The 23,360-nt window shown below is 39.5% G+C and overlaps 1 protein-coding gene across 1 annotated transcript in view; it reads left to right on the forward strand.

Moving 5' to 3' along the window:
• Positions 1–17: 17 nt before the first annotated feature.
• Positions 18–23,360, forward strand: part of LOC116754009 (all-trans-retinol dehydrogenase [NAD(+)] ADH7-like) — a 28,169-nt gene continuing 4,826 nt past the window's right edge. The window contains 10 exon segments of the mRNA XM_032632013.1: positions 18–84; positions 4,676–4,774; positions 4,867–5,115; positions 9,008–9,148; positions 13,713–13,816; positions 15,042–15,182; positions 15,797–15,882; positions 15,975–16,191; positions 22,637–22,861; positions 23,207–23,254. Coding sequence (XP_032487904.1) covers positions 18–84; positions 4,676–4,774; positions 4,867–5,115; positions 9,008–9,148; positions 13,713–13,816; positions 15,042–15,182; positions 15,797–15,882; positions 15,975–16,191; positions 22,637–22,861; positions 23,207–23,254 — 1,377 coding nt within the window.

Genomic DNA, 23,360 nt, shown 5'->3' on the forward strand with positions numbered 1-23,360 from the left:
TCCAGGTCAGCTAGAGCATGAAGAGCCAGAATGGAGGCAGCAACTGCTGTGGTCAGTTTCCTAAACTAATAAACCCTTTAGAAGGTAAAACTCAATGAAGACTTACGTATAGCCCTTTCAAAAAGATACTCTTGATAAATTGGAACATCTGCTTCCACCAGTAGATTGCTTTCACTAGTGGATTTGACATTCTACCTCTTGGATAAACAGAATGAACAATTAAAATAATTTCTACAAAACTGCCTTACAGAAATGTGAGCTACCATTGACTCAAGTTATTACTTCAGGCTGACTACATTTAGAAACACGATTCTCAATGGGTGTACCAATGAATTACTTGGGGATTTTTTTTTCCCAGGAGGCTTTCCATATATATGGGTAGAATCCACCCTCTGTGATAGCACAATAAATATTTACTGAATGCATGAGTGAATAAAAGAATACATAGGACAGGTAGGGAGTTGATGAGAACAAAGGGCACTGCCAGACTCTTTTGGCTGGACCATGCACTGGCCTGGAGAAAGCACAGCAAAGCTCCCAGCAGTGACAGCCATGGTGCTTCCAGAAAAGTTGCAGTTTGGGTAGTTGCAATAACCCTGAAGGACCTGGACAGTAACAGACCTTGTCAAAAGTCTGTCAAAAGTCAAGAGTTTCCCCCAGAGAATACTGAGCTTATTAATATCTGGCACTAGGACTCTGTATCCAAGTTGGGAAAAACAGCTCATACGTCTAATCTATGGCTGGTAATCCTAGGGCAAATGTTAGCATCCTAGCCCTAAGATTTTCTAAGTATTCGCTTTCTTTGAAGGCTGATCAGATTGGTCCCTGGCTGGCTGTGGAGCAGAGGAGGGCCACAGGGTGTAGCACAGGGTGACCTCTGCCCGGGATAGTATCTTGCCCCTTGGGGTAAGGCTCAGAGCCCAGGCTGGATATCAGAAGCACCTGAGTAGGTCTGTAAAAATTCTGGAGCTCTGAAATAGTACCTGCAATTCGTTTTAAAAAGCCTTTCCTGGTAGGGTGATGCAGAGTCACGGGAGGAAAACAAAATCGCTGTGGAGCCAGGCCTCCAGCAAGATCTGCTCTGTAGCCAGAGGGTGCAGACTGTTCCTACAGCACTCAGCTGCCCTGTCCCCTGTTCACACTGGGTTCACACAAGGCCTGATTTCAGTACTTCCACCTTGGCCTGAAATGTTACAGTACTGAAGGCAGACTTGACAAAGCTCAGCTGCTCGTTTATGATCAGCTGGGCATCCTTTTTTTATTCTTAACAGCTGACATTAATTTAACAATTACATGTATTCTAACTATCCTATGAGACAGAAACTATTATCCTTATTTCACAGATGAAAGAATTGAGTCTTACAGAGAAGTCTTGGATAGAGCTTAGAAATGGCAGAATTGTGACCAGAACCCAGTTGTTTGAAACCAAAGCTTCTGTTCAGCCAAACCTCCTCCAGAACACATTTCTGTTAGCTATGATGGAAAGCCTCGTGGAAGAACCTGATTGACAACTATACACATATATATGTAATATAAACAAAATCTTATGAAGCTTGGAAGCAATACTAGTGGAAGTGTGATAACTATTGTATAATTTCTAGATCTAGCAGGAAATAGATGCTACCTCCAAGCTGAATTATTGAGAAGAGTTTAATAGATGGTAAGGCTGTGGACAGGATTTTTAAAAAGCAACAAACAAGAAGTGGTCTAGTACCCTGGAGTGAGTAAGGGGGGCTCGGGGTGTTGGGAGGTGGGAGAGGGAGCATTTACTGGAACCAGGAGAGAGACAGAGCTGCACAGAGAGGGCCCCTGACAGCGGCTGTGGCCTTTGCTACAGGGACCCACAGAGAAGCACCTGGGAAATAAATCCTCAACCCGACTCTTTACCTCTTCTTCTACCTACGATCCGCCCTTGGCCAAAACCCAGCCAGAAGGCAAGAGAGTCCATCAATGTATCCAGTTAGCCTTCCCTGAGGACAGAGCAGGGTAGAGAGGGAACCTTGGGGAGCAAACAGGTGATACCCAGAAGATTTGTATGAACTTAAAATATGTCTGTAGACATCTGGGTTGAAAAATGAAAAGTATTACACTCCAAAATAATGATTAGCAATCAAAAATAAAATTATCCTGGCAAGTACCTATTACAATGTGCATTTTAATTACATTATCTTCTTCTAACTTTAAAACACCCCTTCAAAGACATGCCTCATTTACTGGGGCTCTGAAAAATGTGGTAACTTGGTCAAAGTATATGGCTAGTACCTGGCCAAGCTCAGTCTCTAACTTCAAAACCTATGATTTTTTTTTCACTCTAAAACACTGAAAATGAACCAAACTGAGTATGTATAAGCCAATCATTTTATCTAGAAAGACCTAAAAAGATGGGAAGAAAAAAATATAGTAAATATTTTTTAGATGAATCATTAAGTTTTTATAATGGATCATTTAAATATAAAAAAATTATGTTGCTTGGTCTTATCTCATTTTTCTCTTTAAAAGGAACTATTCCAACCCCATGGTGCACTTGAAAAAGTTAATAATTTGTTTATTCTGATGAATAATTTTAGATCCACCCAGTTTGTTTTGTTGACCTTCACATCTCTACTGGGGTAGATGGAGAGAGGGAAGAAGCAGAATCTGCATTTACAGAGTGGCTGTGCTTTAGCATGACCTCAGGTTGGGCTTTTTGAACCGGGATTCAAAAAAAAAAAGAAAAAAAAATAGGGAAGGGAAGAGCCCCTGGGCATTGCTGAAGACTGTCACTTCAGATGCCAAGGAGGCCATCTCCTCTCCTTCTTTCATGTTGGCAGAAATGTGGCCATAGCTCTGATTTTCAAGCATATTCTGATATAAAATATTCTGTTTCTCTCTTTCCACAAAGCACTGAAATGTTTCAGAAAATTCCTACATGAGTGTCCAAATTAAGCTTCCAAGATGAGGTCCGAAGTATTAAAGGGAGTGACATCGCCAGCATCAAAAGCAAACCCTTTATTAGACTGTGTTGATTTTTAATTAGGAAAATAAAATGCACTATATTTGGGGCATAATTAAACCGTTTATTTTTAAGTTAGAAGTTTTTTGTTTTGAAATAATCCAGGGCAAGTGCAGACTTGTTCTCAGTTTAGTCCTCCCCCACAGGATTATAGCTCAGACTTCATTTAGCCACTAGCTTTTGCATGTTATGCAACCCTGGGTCTTGTCGTCAGTGAGAATTGCCATGCGGCTCCATCGTGTCACATACTGTCATTCCTTGGACCAGAAAAGAAAATCAGGGCCACAGTTCTGCATGTACCAGGGCAGAATTTCCCTTTGCAGTATGGTACACATACACCTGTGTGTAAAACCAGACTACTGTACTACCTGTGGGACCAAGGGCAGGTTATCTGAAATCTTCGATAACCAGTTTTGTTAATGCCTTCCTCAAAGCGTCATTGTAAGTTTTCAATTTAAAAAGTCCACGTAAATTGATCATATGTTAGTATCTGGCAGGTAGTAGGGTTACTTAAATATTAACTTTTGCCCCTATTTCCAGGGCTATCTCCCTAATATGCCCTAAAATAGCAAGCCATCTGGCATCTATTCTAATGGATTGTGGACCCATTCTGATTAATTGGTGCCCATGCCTTTCAGGTTTGATAACTATTCTGAATATTACATCTGTCCATTATGTTCCTCGTGCAGAATCTATTCAAAGTTATAGTGGCAAGCATTATAAATTAATATATTATAAAATTATAAATTGGTATCTAGTTTATCGATTCTTCATGGGTGTGATTCACGTGAATCAGCCTTCAGAGTCTAATCAAACTTAGGCATACTAATAAAATCAAGTTCTTGAACTTGCAAAGCTGAGAAGTTTCTAGACCAAAGATAACCTCGTCACACCACAGCATCCCATGGAGACAGGATTCAACATTCCCCTGGATCTACTCTCTAACCATCTTAACTGATAATGTAAAACACAAGGAGAGGGCTTCCCTGGTGGCGCAGTGGTTGAGAGTCCACCTGCCGATGCAGGGGACACAGGTTCATGCCCCGGTCCGGGAAGATCCCACATGCCGCGGAGCGGCTGGGCCCGTGAGCCACGGCCGCTGAGCTTGCGCGTCCGGAGCCTGTGCTCCGCAACGGGAGAGGCCACAACGGTGAGAAACCCGTGTACCGCAAAACAAACAAAAGAACAAAAAAAACACAAAGCGAGGCTGGGCGGAGCAGCAGGCACGGAAATAGCTGATTCACTCTGAGTGCTACATTCTCATTGTGCCAGGAAGAGAGTTCCCTCTGAATATGGAGTGGACTTTTGCAACGGAGAAGTGGTCTGCGTCTACCTCTGGTGCTAACATTCTGGAATCTTACTCCATGTTTTACCCAGACAAGTCCTGAGGGGAACTCTGGAAGCAAAGCGAGAACAAATCAATGAACCTGACTTACGGCCATGCAGCGCATCCAGAGCCATCTTTGCCTCCTTTCAAGGCCATGATCCTGGCTTCTGGTCCTTAGGCAGCACGCTTCCCATTGTTGTGATGGTTTGTGGCTTGTCTTCTGCAAGAAACAATCCCTAGACCCATGGCAGTAATGAAGAACTGCCGGACCTTGGTGCCTTGAAATTATTTTCAACTTGTCCTTAGCCAGATACATGGCAAAACCAATTTCCCTAACTGTTCTGTTTTTTCTTAAGGGGAGCTCAAGAGGGGCACAAAACAACTTGGATTTATACTTTTTCCACAATTCCTGATCTCCTTGAACGGAAATTCTCATCAACCAGCACGCTCGGCTGGTGAGCTGAGCACAATGGAGAGTTTATGTGGAGCAGATGTGAAGCCCTTGCCTTATAATGAAAAATCTGCTCTGGATTCTTTTCCTGGGCAGGGTTTGCATGGAGAAGAAAAGTTTTGAAACTGCCAAGCATAATCTCACACAGCAGTTCTGCAAACTGGCACAGCACGCCTGAAAAAGGATTAGCAAAATCTTCACCTGTCAGGGTGCAGCTGCAGAAACCCCATCTCAACCCTGCTTTCCAGCTTGGCCCCATCCTGGCATGGCTTGGCATAGCGGAAAGATTAAAGGATGAGTTTCAGCTTGCAGCTGGTTGTTTGCCTTACCACCTGAGCTTGGAGTGTTTGAAAAAACAAAGATCAGAGTAAAACTCCACACTTAAGGTTTGGTTTGCTAAGGCAGAACAAAAGTCACTGTGATTCTAGTGACTAGCAGTTGTATGCCATTGGGTACTACAATTGCGTAACTATTTCTGCTATTAAGAATGATTCAGCAATAAATGGAGGTCCATTTCCCTGTGCACACAAAGGCTCTTTTCTTACTTTCTTAACCTTAGGGGTATCACTGACTGTAATTTTCATTTACTGAGTGTTCGACAGTTTAATGGGCACTTCTACACACACTACTTCACTTCGCCTTCACAACAAGCCCTGAAGTCAGTATAATTTCCTCTCATTGTGAAAATCAGAGCATTTAGTGTCTTTTCATGAGCACTTACCAGTCACTGCTAGAGGTGACAGTCAAACCTTGCTCTCCTGACTCCACTAAGTATTTTCACTCCCCTGCTGTCATTATGAGACTGGGTGATGTGAGTCCTGGCTGGGGTCTGTGCTAGAAGGCTGTTACTGAGAGTGAGGGATCAGAGCTGTGAGAGAGGAGGGCTGACAACGTGAAGCTAACGTGACCCTGTCCACCACACACACTCACATCACAGCACCAGAGGGTGACCAGCTCAGCTCCATTTTATTTCTTAGATCAGGTGCTATAAGGTGTCCTGGCTTTAGCACTGAAAAGCCCGTGACTTGGAAACCCCCTCAGTCATGAGCAAACCAGGACGGTTGGTCACCCCCCATATGGATAATATTCTGCCTCTTTGTTTCCATGTAAATATCTGGTAGCACCTCTAGATTCAGAAGATTCTTAGCCCCAAACTCTTAGGAAATTCTAGAGGCTTCTGGGAACACACAGTGGATCTCAACAAGACAGTTTTTACTGAGCCTGGACTCTGGGTCATTTTGCCCCAAGTGGTTACATTTTAAATATTTTAAAAATTTAAACCCTTGGTTACCAGTGGGAACCAAGTTAATAACAATGATATTTTCTACTAATTATGAAACAGGCAGTATAGGAAGTGCTTTTGATCCTCACTGCTAATCTTTGACACATAATGTGTTATTATTACTCCCATTTTACAAATGTGGTATTGAGGTCGTACATACTCAAGCAAGGCTCCAGACCCTGAATCAGGTGTATCTGACTCCAAAGCCCATATTCCCGCAGCGCATCTCAAAGTTCTTCCAGGTCCCCTGTACCCTGTCCCAAGCAAATCGGAATTGCATGGCTACTTTGAGATCAGCACCCTTCTTTAGAGGCTCTTGGAAACTCTGGAGTGGAACCAGGCTCACAGCATTTTGGAGATACAGTACCCTGAGAGACTTGGCCCCAGAATGTCACAGAAACACTGTAAAAAGGGTTTACAGGGGAGATTCAGCTGGTAACTTCTCTAAACCAAAAATCAGGACTAACTACATGCTATATCATGCAACATGACCATGAACATTTTTATCTCAACTTTTTTTTTTTAATAGGTTACTTTCCAAATTTCAGTTTTTGACATTTTAACATCCAATCAATTATCCTGGAGAAGGGATTAGGGCCATAAAGATTTATATAGATATTAAACCTTATTGGACACACTATTTTCTCTTAAATTTTATTTTTTAGATTAGGTGCTATAAGATTGTGTCAAGGCCTTATGAAGGAGTTTACCAAATGAGTACTTTTTTGTTTGTGCCGATACCACCCATATTGGTACTCTTTTGCCTTTGTTCATAAGTAAACAACTATTTGTTGCTGAGATAAATTTTGGTTTCTTTGGTTTGAAAATGAAAACTCAAAATAGCTGTTCGGTCCACACCTGCTTAACTCTATCTGATAATACCTGTAAGATATGCTGGGTTTCTTCAGTGTTTTGCTGCTAAAAAAATGGTGTTCACAGTCAAGGCTGATCGACTGGTAGTGCTTTTACCTGGTGGATTTAATTTAGCCAGTGAGTTAGAATGACTAATTCTAATTGCTAATTCTATTTTCTTTTCTCATGGACTTTATTTTTTTTCCTGTTCTTTTCTAAAATAATATTAGCAATCCCACTCCTGGGCACATATCCAGACAACACTATAATTCAAAAAGATACATGCACCCCATGTTCATAGCAGCACTATTCACAATACCCGAGACATGGAAACAACCTAAATGTCCATTAACAGATGAATGGATAAAGAAGATGTGGTCCAGGGACTTCCCTGGTGGTCCAGTGGTTAAGAATCTGCCTCCCAATGCAGGGGACATGGGTTCTATCCGTGGCTGGGGAATTAAGATCCCACATGCCTCAGGGGAACTACTGAACCTGCGTGCTCTAGAGTCTGCATGCCACAAATTGAGAGCCTGCGTGCCGCAATTACTGAGCTTTCACACCACAACTAGAGAGAACTTGCACACTGCAACAAAAGACCCTGCATGCCACAATGACGATCCCGCATGCTGCAACTAAGACCTGAAGCAGACACATAAGTAGATAAATAATAAAAAAAGATGTGGTCCATATATAGAATGGAGTATTATTCAGCCATAAAAAAGAATGAAATAATGCCATTTGCAGCAACATGGATGGACCTAGAGATTATCATACTAAGTGAAGTTAAGTCCGAAACAGAAAGACAAATACAACATATCACTTATATGTGGAATCTAAAATATGGCACAAATGAACCTATCTATGAAACAGAAACACACTCACAGACATAGAGAAAAGACTTATGCTTGCCAAGGGGGAGGGGAGGTGTGGGAGGGATGGATTGGGAGGTTGAGGTTAGCAGATGTAACCTATTACATATAGAATGGATAAACAAGGTCCTTCTTACTGCTAATTCTGAATTAGGCATATAGGTTTTAGGTTATAGGTTGTTGGACCTACAACACTTACTATATTGCATTGAGAGAGATATGTGTGGGCAAAGCTTATACCAGGTTTTCAAAAGAAAGTTTTGTTCATATCTGTTGTCTGAAAAAATATTTCATGATCTGAACAGCTTTGAAGACTTAGAAAACCTGCTCCACTGATTGACTCCACAAGAGTAAAACGTCCTTTGTGTAGAATAAATTTACTTGGTGGTAAGTCTGCCAGTGCACCCCCAAATAGTGTAAACAATAAAATTCATCCTGGACACTCTCCTATCAATACAGTCAGTAGATCCAGGAGATTCCAGGATCAGTGCATCTTATTTTAAGAAATAGTGGCTTGAAGTATTTAAACAGCTACTTCAGAAGAGTGAAGCACTTGCCCAAATAAAAGCCCTTTGGCATCTGAGAGCCAGTAATACAGGGTGGACTTTTGCTCTGCACTGCGTGCCTTTGTGCCATGCACAACCTGTACAACTGTATGAGACAGCCGTGTATGTAACGGTGATTTGGGTTCAGACCATAATCTGTCTACGTGCAGAGCTAACAAGTTTTACATATCTTACTATCCCCCAAATATCTATAAACTATAGTTATCCATACCTATGTTCTATATACCCCCAACTCCTCTTTCCAAATTTTGACCTTCTATTCCAATTTGTTTACATTTTCTTGGCCTTATTTTCATTTATGTTTAATTACATGTTTTCCACAAACTACATCATGTCTTTGTGGCATGAAGGAGAGCATCAATAACTACACACACACACATGCCTAAAATCAGCTGCGCCTTGCAGAGCAGCTAAAGAAGCATACAGTACATTTTTACTGAGTTGTGTTGACCTGAACTAACCTGACATGTTTTTATATTCTCAGATATAAGGTGGATAAGAAAGCTTTCAGTCATTTTCAGTAGGTTTGATTATCCTGTCTTGTTAGAGCTCTACCCATGGTTTGATCATTATAAGTTACTGTATTGCTTTTCACAACTTGATCTGCAAATGGTGGGGTTCATGAGCTATTGGAAAGTCTTGAAGGCTATGAGTCATCGCTAAAGGTGGAACTTTTGAGCCAGACTATTTAACTGAAGGCACAAGACGCTGTTATTTACAGCAGACGGAGCCAAACATCAGGCAGAAAAAGTCTCTGTTTACTAATAAACAGAATGAAGAGAAAGACAGGATGGGCACTAATGGAAAAATAAGCAGAACGTTTCTGTATCCTCATTATGATCTAATAATGTGGGACTGATTGTTAAAACTTGGAATACCTTAACGTAATTAAATACTTGGGGTTATTTCTTGGGGAATTAAATGCCCGTTGAGCAAGCATACACTTGGTGGGGGGGACACTGGGTTGGAGTTTCAGAGAATGCCAATAGGAACAGGATAAAACAGCGTATTAAGGTTTTTCAGTAAGACAGTGGGGGAAAATGGAGAAATGTGGTTTCTATTGACATTATTAATAATTTAATTTCAGGATGGCTGGGCATTTGCGCTGGTAAGCAAAATGTTTCCATAAATTGACTTTCAATAGCATGCATTACATTCACTTCTGTAGTTCATAGGGTAACCAAGGTCTCATTCTCAGCAGTTAGAAAAGATTTTCCTGCTGTTGACAATGGAAAAATGCTAATTCTGGAATGCAAAGTGGACAAGAAAGTATCATGCTTTTAAGATTTCTTAATGGTACAGTTTTCATCAAAATACAAGTTAAAAAAATCTTTAAAAACCAAGAATGCATTGTAGGTAAAGTATGTTTATTCTTTTTTTTTTTTTTTTTTTTTTTTTTGCGGTACGCGGGCCTCTCACTGCTGTGGCCTCTCCCGTTGCGGAGCACAGGCTCCGGACGCGCAGGCTCAGCGGCCATGGCTCACGGGCCCAGCCGCTCATGCGGCATGTGGGATCTTCCCGGACCAGGGCACGAACCCGTGTCCCCTGCATCGGCAGGCGGACTCTCAACCACTGCGCCACCAGGGAAGCCCTGTTTATTCTTTTAAAACAGAGTTGGCATTAACTTAGAAATAGTTTTGGCACTTTTTTCATTTGCAGGTTGGTCAGTATAGTTGCTTGCTTGAAATGGGTATGCCAATTGTTTATAGTGTTAGGTGCTTTCATTTGTTTGTTTGTTTTTGTTTAAAACAACTTTGCATTTAGCCTACCTTAAGGTTTTGGAAAAATGAAGATGACACTTGAAGTCTGGGTGATGTGGACAAAGTGAGGAGGCCCTATGATGTTAGAATTTGAAAATAATTCTTCCTGGAATGGAATAGAACTAGAATAAAAGCATTCTAGTTTGGGTCAAGGACCCAGCAAAACTAGCTCAATCAGGGAATTAATTTTGGACTTTAGAAGCTAGCAACTCTACCCATAGAAATTAATGACTCTTAGAGTTGGAAGGAATCTTAAAAATTTGCAACTCCATCCAACCAACAGATGCTTGAGTTCTAGTTGTGCTACCTCTATAAAGTGGATATCTAGCCATTATTAGAATATTTCCAACGATGGAGAACTCTGTAACCTAAAGGCAGCAGTTTCCAGTTAAAATTAATGATACAGTATATAATTTAAGATATAGCATAAAAGCTATACTATTTTGATATAGAGATATGCATGCAATAGTGTGGTTTGCATTAGAGTTCTATATTGCCCAAGTTGCTTTAGGGTTTCAGTTGAATCACAGGAAAGGAGGGATTCTCTTTACACTGGGGATTGCTTTTTCTCTTTTATAATAAATGTTTTCTTTTTCATTAAAAAAGTAAAAGATGATTGTTTAGTTGCTAGGGCTGCCATGACAAAGTACCACAGAATGGATGGCTTAAACAACAGAAATTAATTCTCTCACAGTTCTGGAAGCTGGAAGTCTGAGATCAAGGTGCTGGAAGTAACTTCTGAAACCTCTCTTTTGGCTTGCAAATGGCCATCTACTCTCTGTGTTTTCACATGGTCTTATCTCTGTATATATCTGTGTCCTAATCTCCTCTGTTTATAAAGAAACCAATCATATTGGATTAAGGACCACCCAAATGACCTTGTTTTAACCTCTAAAAAGACCCTATCTCCAAATACAGACATTCCAAAGTACTGGGGGTCAGGATTTCAACATGTGAATTTTGGGGGAACACAATCCAGCCCGTAACAATAATCATTCCAGAAAATTTGGATAATCAGAAAATATGAGAAGAAAAAATCAACAATTGTCTTATATCTTACAGACTACCATTGATTTTTCCATCCATATTTTATGTAGCTGTACTCGTACAATATATAAATATTTTTATCCTATTTTTCCAACTTAATATAAGCATTTTCCAAATTTATAACAATTTATAAACTTTTTAAATGTCTAATTTCTAGATTTACAGTTCATTTACTCATTTCTCTATTATTATCTACATATTTGTTTACACATACTGTTTACATATTTCCCTTTATAACTAGTGCTGTCATGACCTCTAATATATACTAATATTTTTCTGAATTTACAATTTCCTTAAGTTAGGTTTTTTTAAATGGAATTACCTGGTGAAAGTGTCAAAATATTCTTAAGTAGGGTACAAAGTTTTAGTTATATAAGATGAATTCTGGAGATTTAATGTATAGCATAGTGATGATAGTTAACAATATTGTATACTTGAAATTTGCTGAGAGGACAGATCTTAAATTAAACCTTAACACACATACATGAACAAACACATGAAAACACAATAGTAACTAGGTAGAGGTAATGGATAAGTTATTTAGCTTGATTGTGGTGATCTTTTCACAATGTATACATATATCAAAACATCAAGTTATATTCCTTAAACATATACAATTTTTATATGGCAAAGATATCTCAATTAAGTTGCTAAACAAAATGTAACCACCCACAGGAAAAAAGAACCATTTTAGTATCCTGATGTATACTGAAAATTATTTTCCAAAGGTGTTGACATGAATGACACTGCCCATTTCACCACCCCTTTGACAATACGTAAGTAAAAAATCATTATCGGGGCTTCCCTGGTGGCGCAGTGGTTGAGAGTCCGCCTGCCGATGCAGGGGACACGGGTTCGTGCCCCGGTCCGGGAAGATCCCACATGCCGCGGAGCGGCTGAGCCTGTGAGCCACGGCCGCTGAGCCTGCGCGTCCGGAGCCTGTGCTCCGCAATGGGAGAGGCCACAACAGTGAGAGGCCCGTGTACCGCAAAACACAAACAAACAAAAAAAATCATTATCGACCTAACAGAGAATTATCTCATTACTTTTATTAAAAAAAAAAATTTATAACCAAGGAAAACAAACACTTCACTACATATTTACTAATTTGTATTTTCGTCTTATGTTCTTTTGCGTGTATCTCCAGGTATGAGTAAAATATGTGGGAGGGCAGAAGAGGTAGTGGAAGTTTTAATGCTTTCCCTATCAATTCGCTTATGCATTGTATATATCAAAAATGTTAACTCGTCATTTTTGCTTTAAGCTTTTTCCCTCAGACTACTTGCTTGAATTACTTACATTTGGAAGATTTATTTACTGTTTCTCAACACACAAAATTTTCATTCTTAGATGTTTCCTTTATGACTTTTTCTATCATCCTCAAGCATAAAATTTCCTCCATTCTCCATATATTTGATATTTTTATCTTTACTTATCGATAAAATAGTTTTGACTTTAAATCTCAACTATTCCAGCAGGAACTTGTGTGGAATTGTGGTGTGAGATTTCTAACTTTGAGATTGGCCCACATTGCACTGTGACCCATGACATTTGCCTTGCAGAGGCAGAGGGTGAATGTTAAAGTCACTGATGGCTTTCAGCCTCCCATTTATTTCCAGCATATCATTTCTCACACTTAAATCACTTGCAAAAGAGCCATGTAACCATCCATCTAAAGGAGATCTCTAGGAGTGGTATGTTAGTCGACAAGTAAGATGAGAGAGAACTCATTTTGTATCTGAACAAATTAATTAAAATATTTTATACGATTCCTAGACAGATTTGAGGATGGGAAAACAAGAAAAATCTCTCCCTGTCTCCTTCTCCCTCTCTCTCTCTATCTCTCCCTCCACCCCTCACTGATTTCAATAATGCCAGCAAAATTACTTAATTGAATAACTATACCAAAACCAACTGAACAGCTGGAGTCTACTCACTGAGGATCTCCACCCCTTAGTTTCCACTTCTATAGGATGAGAAGCTTCACCTTGCCTATCTAGACCCCTAAGCTGCAAGAACTGTGCTGGGTGCAAAAAAGGATTCAGAGATGCAAAGACACAAATTGAGTCATCCAGGAATTCAGTCTATACATTTCATGACGTTCATGGTTCCCTTTATCTCTAACCAAGCCAATTTCTAATTTCTTCACCATGGCTACCTGATTATACAACAATTAAATACTGGCTTAGATTCTTGCAGATAAATCAACAACATTTTCTGTTTTATAAATTCGCTTTTGTGAATAAGTGATACACAGATGACATTTTGTAACTTTGAAATTGTAGCCAAAAAAAACCCTAGCTTAATAAAATATTATGTGACCACAGGCAGCAAAAGCAAAGGGCTGGAAAGGGTGTACCTCAGTTCTAGGCCAGCCCTGCTTCCCATTTGCTGTGTGCCCATGGATCCATTATTTAGTGTCTCCGGGCTGCATTTCTCATATATCAAACACGGGTGTACATAAGATGATCTCTAGGGATCTTCTGCCCAGATTTATATTATTTGGAGAGTCTGTAACTGTAAAGACATAATTAGGACCCATTATAACTCTCACCAATTTCTTAGGTTATTAAATGTAAAGCAGCTATGCTATGGGAACAGAAGAATTCCTTTTCCGTTGAGGAAACAGAAGTTGCCCCATCAAAGGCTAAAGAAGTTTGTAGTAAGGTAATGAGCCTGAGAGTACATAAGTCTAAAATGCTATCATACCTACTTTGAGTATATCACTGTTGTGAGGTTGGATTCTTAAATAAGGAGATACTTCCCAAATTTTGGTTATTAGTTCTCATACTGGTTTTTTTTTTATTTGATAAGGATCTGGTCATACTGAATATAAAATTAATGACTTATTGATTAAAAAACAACCCTGCTAATCTGCTCTATTATAACTTTAATTTGTTGAATTTTTATTGACACAGTGTTTGATAAAAATAGTTAATAATTATGACTAATGTATCAGATAGTATTGAGATTACTTTTCACAAAGAATGAGGAACTCATTTGTGCCTGGAGAAATGACAGCTTCCTGGATTTCCCTTCCTGGAGGATTTCCCACACTCCTTTGAACAGAGCCTAACCATTAGTTTGAACACCAGCTTGTTGAGTAGGCATTGCCGTCTATCTTTCTTTGACCATCTCCTGTTACCTGAGCACTGTAGTAACAGTACAGTTTTGCTCACTTCTCTTCTTACACACCATTCCCTCTACCTTTCATCAAGAGGAGGAACTAACTGTAAAAGTCTACTTTTGTGCTGGCTGCATGGTAACATCTGCCTTATAGTTCCCTCACAAGAGCATCAATTTACTTCAAAAAGGCACTGAGATTCAAAAAAGGCCAGAGGCAGCAATACTATAAATTCCTTAAAGAGAGATTTTTTTTTTTAAGTTGTTAAGGGTATTCCTTGCTGCACACAGGCTTTTCTCTAGTTGCGGCGAGCGGGGTCTACTCTTCATTGTGGTACATGGGCTTCTCATTGCTGTGGATTCTCTTGTTGTGGAGCACAGGCACTAGGCACACAGGCTTCAGTAGTTGTGGCATGCGGGCTCGGTAGTTGTGGCTTGCGGGCTGTAGAGCACAGGCTCAGTAGTTGTGGCGCATGGGCTTAATTGCTCCATGGCATGTGGGATCTTCCCGGACCAGGGACCGAACCCATGTCCCCTGCATTGGCAGGCAGATTCTTAACCACCGTGCCACCAGGGAAGTCCCTTAAAGAGAGAGATTTTGGTCTGATGGTTGATATTCGGCTCAGAATCTCCTAAGAGTCAACACTATTATATGAGACAATCATACTGATTAAACAATTATAATCTTTTCAAGAGAGAGATAAATATTCTCCCAACTGTAAAATGACCCGTTTGCTGGTTGGTGCAATGTTCTTTTCTCTGAACCCAGACTTTGGCCACGGGAATCTGTTGGAAAAATGAGCACATGACAAAAGGAACAATAGTGTCTAAGTTTCCAGTGACTGTGGGACATGAAGCCACTGGGGTTGTGGAGAGCATTGGAGAAGGAGTCACTATGGTGAAACCAGGTGTGTAAATGTCAAGTCACAAGTCTGAGATAAGTAGGGTTGACTGTCCTATCAAAGGAAATAGCACAACTAGGAATTATTAGAGGAGCCTTAATGAATTTAGGAGGATAAGAGAATACAAGGAGAATGGATTATATAGAGTGAAGTTTAATTTGGCAAAATCTCAACTTTTAGCAAGCAAATTTGATGGTGCTTGTAAACTTTAGAATACAGGCATACCTTGTTTTATTGCACTTTGCTTTATTGTGCTTCAAAGTGGAATTTTTTTTACAAATTGAGTTTGTGGCAACCCTGCGTCAAGCAAGTCTATCAGTGCCATTTTTTCCAATAGCATTCTTTTTTAATTAAGGTATGTAGATTGTTTTTTTAAACACAATGCTATTGCATACTTAATAGACTACAGTATAGTGTAAACATAATTTTTACATGCACTGGAAAACCAAAAAATTTGTGACTCACTTTATTGTGATGCTCTAGAACCAAAACTGCAATATCTCCAAGGTATGTCTCTACTTTTAAGAAATTCTTGCATGTGGCATGGGCTCAATTCACATTCATCTATTTCAGCCTTTAATGTTAATTACCAACACCTTATATCATGATGTTTTCCCTCTAGGTGACAGTCATCCCCGTCTTTCTGCCTCAGTGTAGAGAATGCAATGCTTGTCGCGACCCAGATGTCAACCTCTGTGTAAGGAGTGAGTAGGTTTCAGTCACTTTTCTCTAATGCCATTTAGTTGTTCCTGTGCTAAGTTTTGAATTGAATTAATATGAGCGTTTGATGTATCAAATAGCGTTACTGGTCATGGAGTCCTGGCTGATGGCACCACCAGATTTACGTGCAGGGGCAAACCAGTCTATCACTTCACGAGCACTAGTACATTTACTGAGTACACAGTGGTGGATGAAACTTCTGTTGCTAAGATCGATGATGAAGCTCATCCTGAGAAAGTCTGTTGAATTGGATGTGGATTTTCTACTGGATATGGGACTGCTATTAAAACTGGCAAGGTAAGCAGCAGGGTGGGCTAGTTCCTTCTTTTTTATTTTTTAAATAATTTTTTTTGAAAAACTGAAGCATTTTGGGAAAAACGCTTTTGAAAACATCTCATGTACAGACTGTTTCTACACAATGGCAAATCAACTGGAAGAAAAAATTCAGATTCGAAATTTTATTTCTAAATAAGCACTCCCACTTACCACTGCAACAAAAAGAATAAAATACCTTGGAATAAACCTACCTAAGGAGACAAAAGACCTGTATGCAGAAAACTATAAGACACTGATGAAAGAAATTAAAGACAACACAAACAGGTGGAGAGATATACCATGTTCTTGGGTTGGAAGAATCAACATTGTGAAAATGACTATACTACCCAAAGTAATCTACAGATTCAATGCAATCCCTATCAAAGTACCAATGGCATTTTTCACAGGACTAGTACAAAAAAATTCACAATTTGTATGGAAACACAAAAGACCCCGAATAGCCAAAGCAATCCTGAGAAAGAATAACAGAGCTAGAGGAATCAGGCTCCCTGACTTCAGACTATACTACAAAGCTACAGTAATCAAGACAGTACGGTGCTGGCACAAAAACAGAAATATAGATCAATGGAACAGGATAGAAAGCCCAGAGATAAACCCACGCACATATGGTCACCATCTTTGATAAAGGAGGCAAGAATATATAATGGAGAAAAGACAGCCTCTTCAATAAGTGGTGCTGGGAAAACTGGACAGCTACATGGAAAAGAATGAAATTAGAACAATCCCTAACACCTAACACAAAAGTAAACTCAAAATGGATTAAAGACCTAAATGTAAGACCAGACACTATAAAACTCTTAGAGGAAAACATAGGAAGAGCACTCTTGGACGTAAATCAGCACAAGATCCTTTTTGACCCACCTCCTAGAGTAATGGATATAAAAACAAAAATAAACAAATGGGACCTAATGAAACTTCAAAGCTTTTGCACAGCAAAGGAAACTATAAATAAGACGAAAAGACAACCCTCAGAATGGGAGAAAATATTTGCAAATGAAGCAACTGACAAAGGATTAATCTCAAAAATATACAATCAGCTCACGCAGCTCAATATACAAAAAACAAACAACCCAATCCAAAAATGGGCAGAAGACCTAAACAGACATTTCTCCAAAGAAGATATACAGATTGCCAACAAACAAATGAAAGGATGCTCAACATCACTAATCATTAGAGAAATGCAAATCAAAACTACAATGAGGTATCACCTCACACCAGTCAGAATGGCCATCATCAAAATATCTACAAACAATAAATGCTGGAGAGGGTGTGGAGAAAAGGGAACACTCTTGCACTGTTGGTGGGAATGTAAATTCATACAGCCACTACAGAGAACAGTATGGAGGTTCCTTAAAAAACTAAAAACAGAACTATCATATGACCCAGCAATCCCACTACTGGGCATATACCCTTAGAAAACCATACTTTAAAAAAAGTCATGTACCACAACGTTCACTGCAGCTCTATTTACAACAGCCAGGACATGGAAGCAACCTAAGTGTCCATCGACAAATGAATGGATAAAGAAGATGTGGCACATATATACAATGGAATGTTACTCAGCCATAAAAAGAAACGAAATTGAGTTGCTTGTAGTGAGGTGGATGGACCTAGAGACTATCATACAGCATGAAGTAAGTCAGAAAAAGAAAAACAAATACCATATGCTAACACATATATATGGAATCTAAAAAAAGACAAAAACAAATGGTTTTGAAGAACCTAGGGGCAGGACAGGAATGCAGACATAGAGAATGGACTTGAGAACACAGGGAAGGGGAAGGGTAAGCTGGGACCAAATGAGTGAGTGGCATGGACATATATACACTACCAAACGTAAAATAGATAGCTAGTGGGAAGCAGCCGCATAGCACAGGGAGATGAGCTCGGTGCTTTGTGACCACCTAGAGGGGTGGGATAGGGAGGGTGGGAGGGAGACGCAGGAGGGGGGAGATATGGGGATACATGTATACGTATAGCTGATTCACTCTGTTATACAGCCGAAAGTAACACACAATTACATTCCAATAAAGATGTTAAAAAAATAAATAAAATAAAATTAATCTTTTGTTTCACAAAACAAATATCAATGCTGGTTTGTCAGTTTATTAGGGCTGTTGTAGCAGAATACCATAGACTAGGGGGCTTAAACAACACAAATTTATTGTCTCACATTCTGGAAAGTAGAAGACTGAAATCAAAGGGTCGGCAGGATTTGTTCCTTCTGAGGGCTGTGAGTGAAAGATCTGTTCCAGGCCTTTCTCCTTGGCTGTCTTCTCTCTATGTCTCTTCATATCACCTTCCTTCTATGCCAGTCTTTTTTGTCCAAATTCCCCCTTTTTATAAGGACACCAATTATATTGGATTAGGGCCCACCTAATTACCTTATTTTAACTTGATTACATCTGCAAAGGCCCTATCTTCAAATAAGATCACATTCTGAGGTACTGGAGATTAAGACTTTAACATATGAAATTGCAGGTTTGGGCATGGGGACACAATTCAACCTATAATGGCTGGCATATAGTATGAAAACATGAATGCATATTTAAGAGTGATTATTTGGATTCAATTTATGTCATTCTTAATGAATCAAAGAAGTAAGTAGAATAACACACAGTTCATAAATAGTAAAACCATTCCCACAAGCAATCACCATACTGTGGTGGTCTCATCCAACTCCAAAGTCTTAAAAATTACGTATACGTTAGTTGACTCCAAATTTATATCTCAAACTCTCTCTGAACCCCAAATTCTTTTGTCCAACTCCTTACCTGACCTCTCCCTTTGAAGGTCTCACAGGTATCTCAAACTGAATATGTATAAAACAGAATTCTTAATTTTCTTCCTCCCTACCACCCAAACATATTTATGCTCACTCAAATTTTCTTCATCCTTGATCTTCCCTCTCCATTACCTTATATGCAATCCAGCAGCAAGTCCTGTTAATTTTACCTACAAGGTATATTTTAAATCTTTCCATTTTCTTCAACTCACTACCATCATCATATCCTGACAGATGCAATGGCCTCCCTTCTGTAGTCTTCATTACTCCTCTTGACCATCTCCAATAATTCTCCATTTACAAGCCAGAGGAATTTTATAAAACATAAATTGGTCTGCATTACTTTTTTGCCAAAATTCCTTCAGTAGCTTCCATACTTGGAACAATCTCATCTCCTCCACTATGATCCACTCACACTCACTCACCTCTCTTGAGATCTGTAAGCCTGTTCCTACATGAAGACATTTACACAAGCTATTCTGATTGTCTGGAACACTCATCTACTGAGCCCTTGTGTAGGTGCTTCATTAACATAATTCTCAGATTAAAGATAACCCACTTGCTCAAAGAAGTTGTTTGTTTGTTTTTTTCTGTCTACTCCATCTAAGCAGGAACCTCCTTCCATTATTCAAGGCTACATGATTGCTTCATTAACAGTATGTGTCCCAAATCTCAAATTCTTATTACACCTTTAGTCTTCATTAGACCACAAGCTCCAAGAAGGTATGGACCAAGTCTCTATTCACTACAGTACTTAGCAAGGAGCCTGGACATAGTAATGACTTAATAAATAATATTTGGAAAAAAAGAGATGTATGAATGAATAAGGAAAGGGATGTCCAAATATGTGGAAGAATAAAAAGGTGAGGAGCTTGTGGAAAATATACATATGGGCGTTGAAGTAGATTTATCCCAGACATAGGTTCAAGACAGGTCTCAGATCTATGAATGTATAACATTAGCATGCATGTACATGTCAATGACATATGTTAGTAACCACTTGCTTTTAAATTTCTTTGGAAAATCTTGGTGCTGGAACATTCCTCGAGACCTTCCACTAAGAATTTTCTACCAAGATAGAGGTGAGAGAAGGGACATTGGATATGGTTTTATGTTAGTATTCTAAGTTTTTTATTGTACTTGATATATTGGTACCATATTAGTACTTGGCTAATATATTATTAACCAAGACATTCTCTACTTTTAGGTATAATTTTTTACTGGAAGCTATATCTTAAGGCAAATTACTTGAATGAACACATTTTCTTGCCTTTGCCTATTTGAAAATAGGTCAAACTTACAATATGAGGATGTGTTGGTGTCCCCCAAGACGCTCTTTTGATTTGATGATTCACTAAAAGGATTCATAAAACTCAGAACAGTTATTATACTCATAGCTACAGTTTGTTACAGTGAAAGGATACAGATTAAAACCAGCAAAAGAAAAAGCCACATAAGGTAGAGTCCAGGAGAGACCAGGTACAAGTTTTCAGTTGTCCTCTCCCAGTGGGGTCACATGGACAGAGCTTAATTCCCCCAGCAACAATGTGTGACAACACATATTAAGTGTTGCCAACCAGGGAAGCTCACCCAAGTCTGGTGTTTAGGGTTTCTATTGTGGGAACAGTCATGTAGGCACACAGCACACACAGGACTGACCTCAGCTACTCAGACTCCAGTAGCATCAGGAGTTAAGCTGATGGATCAAAGCCCCAGACATATGAAAACAGGCATTCACTGTAAGTCACACTGTTAGCATAAACCATCTGGAGTAGCCCAATGTCTCAGATGTACAAAGACACTCTTAGTGGACAGGATATTCCAAGGACTCAAAAGTTATCTCCCAAGAGCTGGTTAAGGTCCTAAGGTTCTTTGGGATAGTGAAATTTAAGTATTTATTAAAGATCATGAAGGGAATCAGAAGAGTAAAGAAAAATAATACTAAAAAGTGGAAGCTTACTATATTTTAAAATACAAAATAATAAAATATTATTTTAAATAATAAAAAATTTTAAGTGACCTAAAATTGACATTCTTGTTTTAGACTATAACTTTCTTCTATAATAATGATATGGATAATTCACTATAGATATTAATCTCCAGTTCCCATTCTGTAGAACAAGAAGGTTGGGAAGGAAGAGAAGTTTTTTTGGTTTTGGTTTTGGTTTTTCAGGTGGGGGGACATCTGAAGTTAGCAAGAGACTGGGGCCATGATCCACTTAAAGGCTTAGAGTCAGGGTGACATGAAGGTCAAAAATTACAACTTTCCAGATGGGTGATGGAGTCCTAGGGAGAAGTCTTTAGAGGCACAGTTCCCTGGTGGTCAGAAATATCACACTTCAGGGCCATCACAGCCTAATCTTTCTAGAGATTAAATAAGGAAGGCTGAAAGAGGTCCCAGAAGACAGTGCTAGAATCATAAAATTCTAGATTTAGAATTCAACCATCAACAAAAAAATTCCATCTCAGATCTAGATAATAAAGCTAGCAGATAAACTAGTAGAAAAGACAGAGAACGCCCAGTTTAGTTTCTGACATAAAATGCTGACCACAAAGAATCCATTAATAAAGTTTGCTGCATAAATGAGTGAATGACTGAATGATACTTGAGAGAATGGCCACACTAACTTCAGAGCTCCAAATTCAGGAAATGAACTGAGGGGTTAGGATGCCATAGCTGAAACTACAGCACCTTTGTACCCACTTAAATATCTGCTTATAAATTCAGACATTTCAAAACACATGCATACACAGACCTCCACACACAGGCTATTTTTTCAGGTAATTCCTGCAGAGGAGGACAAAACTGGAGAATCAGGACATATGACAACACACCCTGCTCACACATAAGCCTTTGCATGTTAAAAAGAAAAAGAAAAAAAAAAAAGGAAGGAAGAAAGGGAAGAAGGGAGGGAGGAGAAAAAAGAAAGGAAAACAAGACAAAAATGATCACAATAAGTTCCATACCCTTTTTGTGGGTTTCCTGGTTTTCAGGTCTCCCTGATCCCTGCTATGAAAAAGGATTAGGACTAAACTAGCAGGAAAGTGAGTTTTGGCTAGAACCTTCTTTAACATAGCACAGTACAGGGTAAAAATATCCCAACTGATTTAACTACATTTCCTTCCTGGAGCTACACATGGATCATCTAATTGCAACATGGAAATTCAACTTCAATGAAAAAACAATTTATTTACAAATGACTCAGAGTTATGGTTATTAAGAAAATGCTAGTTAAACCAAATCTAAAACAGATTTAGCATGGTTTTGTGTAGAAGAGTAATAGAGATCCAAGTGCTTATTTAATCCTGTTATGAGGTTGGATGAGGTTATGGGTGGTGGCCAAAAAGGCTGCAAAAGCTCCCACAACAAAGGCCTGAATGATGTAACCTTTTATCAAAGGTTTTCATTTATCTGCAAAATACTGATTTTGTTCCTTTTCTGTTCTCAGACATTCTGCTGTTTCTAGCTCTCTTTGTGGCATTCTCATGAGAACAAGTCATCCAGTCCTAATAACTCATCATAGTGATCTTCTGAATTTTATGTTCTAATATTGGAGATACTTTGCAGGTTTCACATTTTAACCCTAGGTCTAACATTTACAGGAACTTGTCTCTCCACAGGTCACCCGTGGTTCAACTTGTGTGGCCTTTGGCCTGGGAAGAGTTGGCCTTTTGGTCATCATGGGCTGTAAGTCAGCTGGTGCATCCAGGATCATTGGGATTGACCTCAACAAAGACAAATTTGAAAAGGCCGTGGCTGTCAGAGCCACTAAGTGCATCAGCCCCAAGGACTCCACCAAGCCCATCAGTGAGGTGCTGTCAGAAATGACAGGCGAGGCTTCCTTGGTGGCGCAGTGGTTAAGAAGCGCCTGTCAATGCAGGGGACACGGGTTTGAGCCCTGGTCCGGGAAGATCCCACATGCGATGGAGCAACTAAGCCCATGAGCCACAACTACTGAGCCCGTGAGCCACAACTACTGAGCCCGTGAGCCACAACTACTGAGCCAGTGCACCTAGAGCCCATGCTCCGCAACAAGAGAAGCCACCGCAATGAGAAGCCCGCACACTGCAATGAAGAGTAGCCCCCGCTCGTCACAACTAGAGAAAGCCTGCATGCAGCAACGAAGACCCAAAGCAGCCAAAACTAACTAAATAAAATTAATTTAAAATAAAAAAGAAAAGAAATGACAGGCGATACTGGGCTACAGTTTTGAAGTTATTGGGCATCTTGAAACTACGGTGAGAGCCAAGATTAGAGGAGCCACACAATACCCAAACTACCTTGAACGCACAGGGTAAACTCATTTTCCACAGCTTTACTGAAAGCAACTACCTGTTAGGCAAA

Source organism: Phocoena sinus, chromosome 5 (genome assembly GCF_008692025.1).
Source record: "Phocoena sinus isolate mPhoSin1 chromosome 5, mPhoSin1.pri, whole genome shotgun sequence".
NCBI lineage: Eukaryota > Metazoa > Chordata > Mammalia > Artiodactyla > Phocoenidae > Phocoena > Phocoena sinus.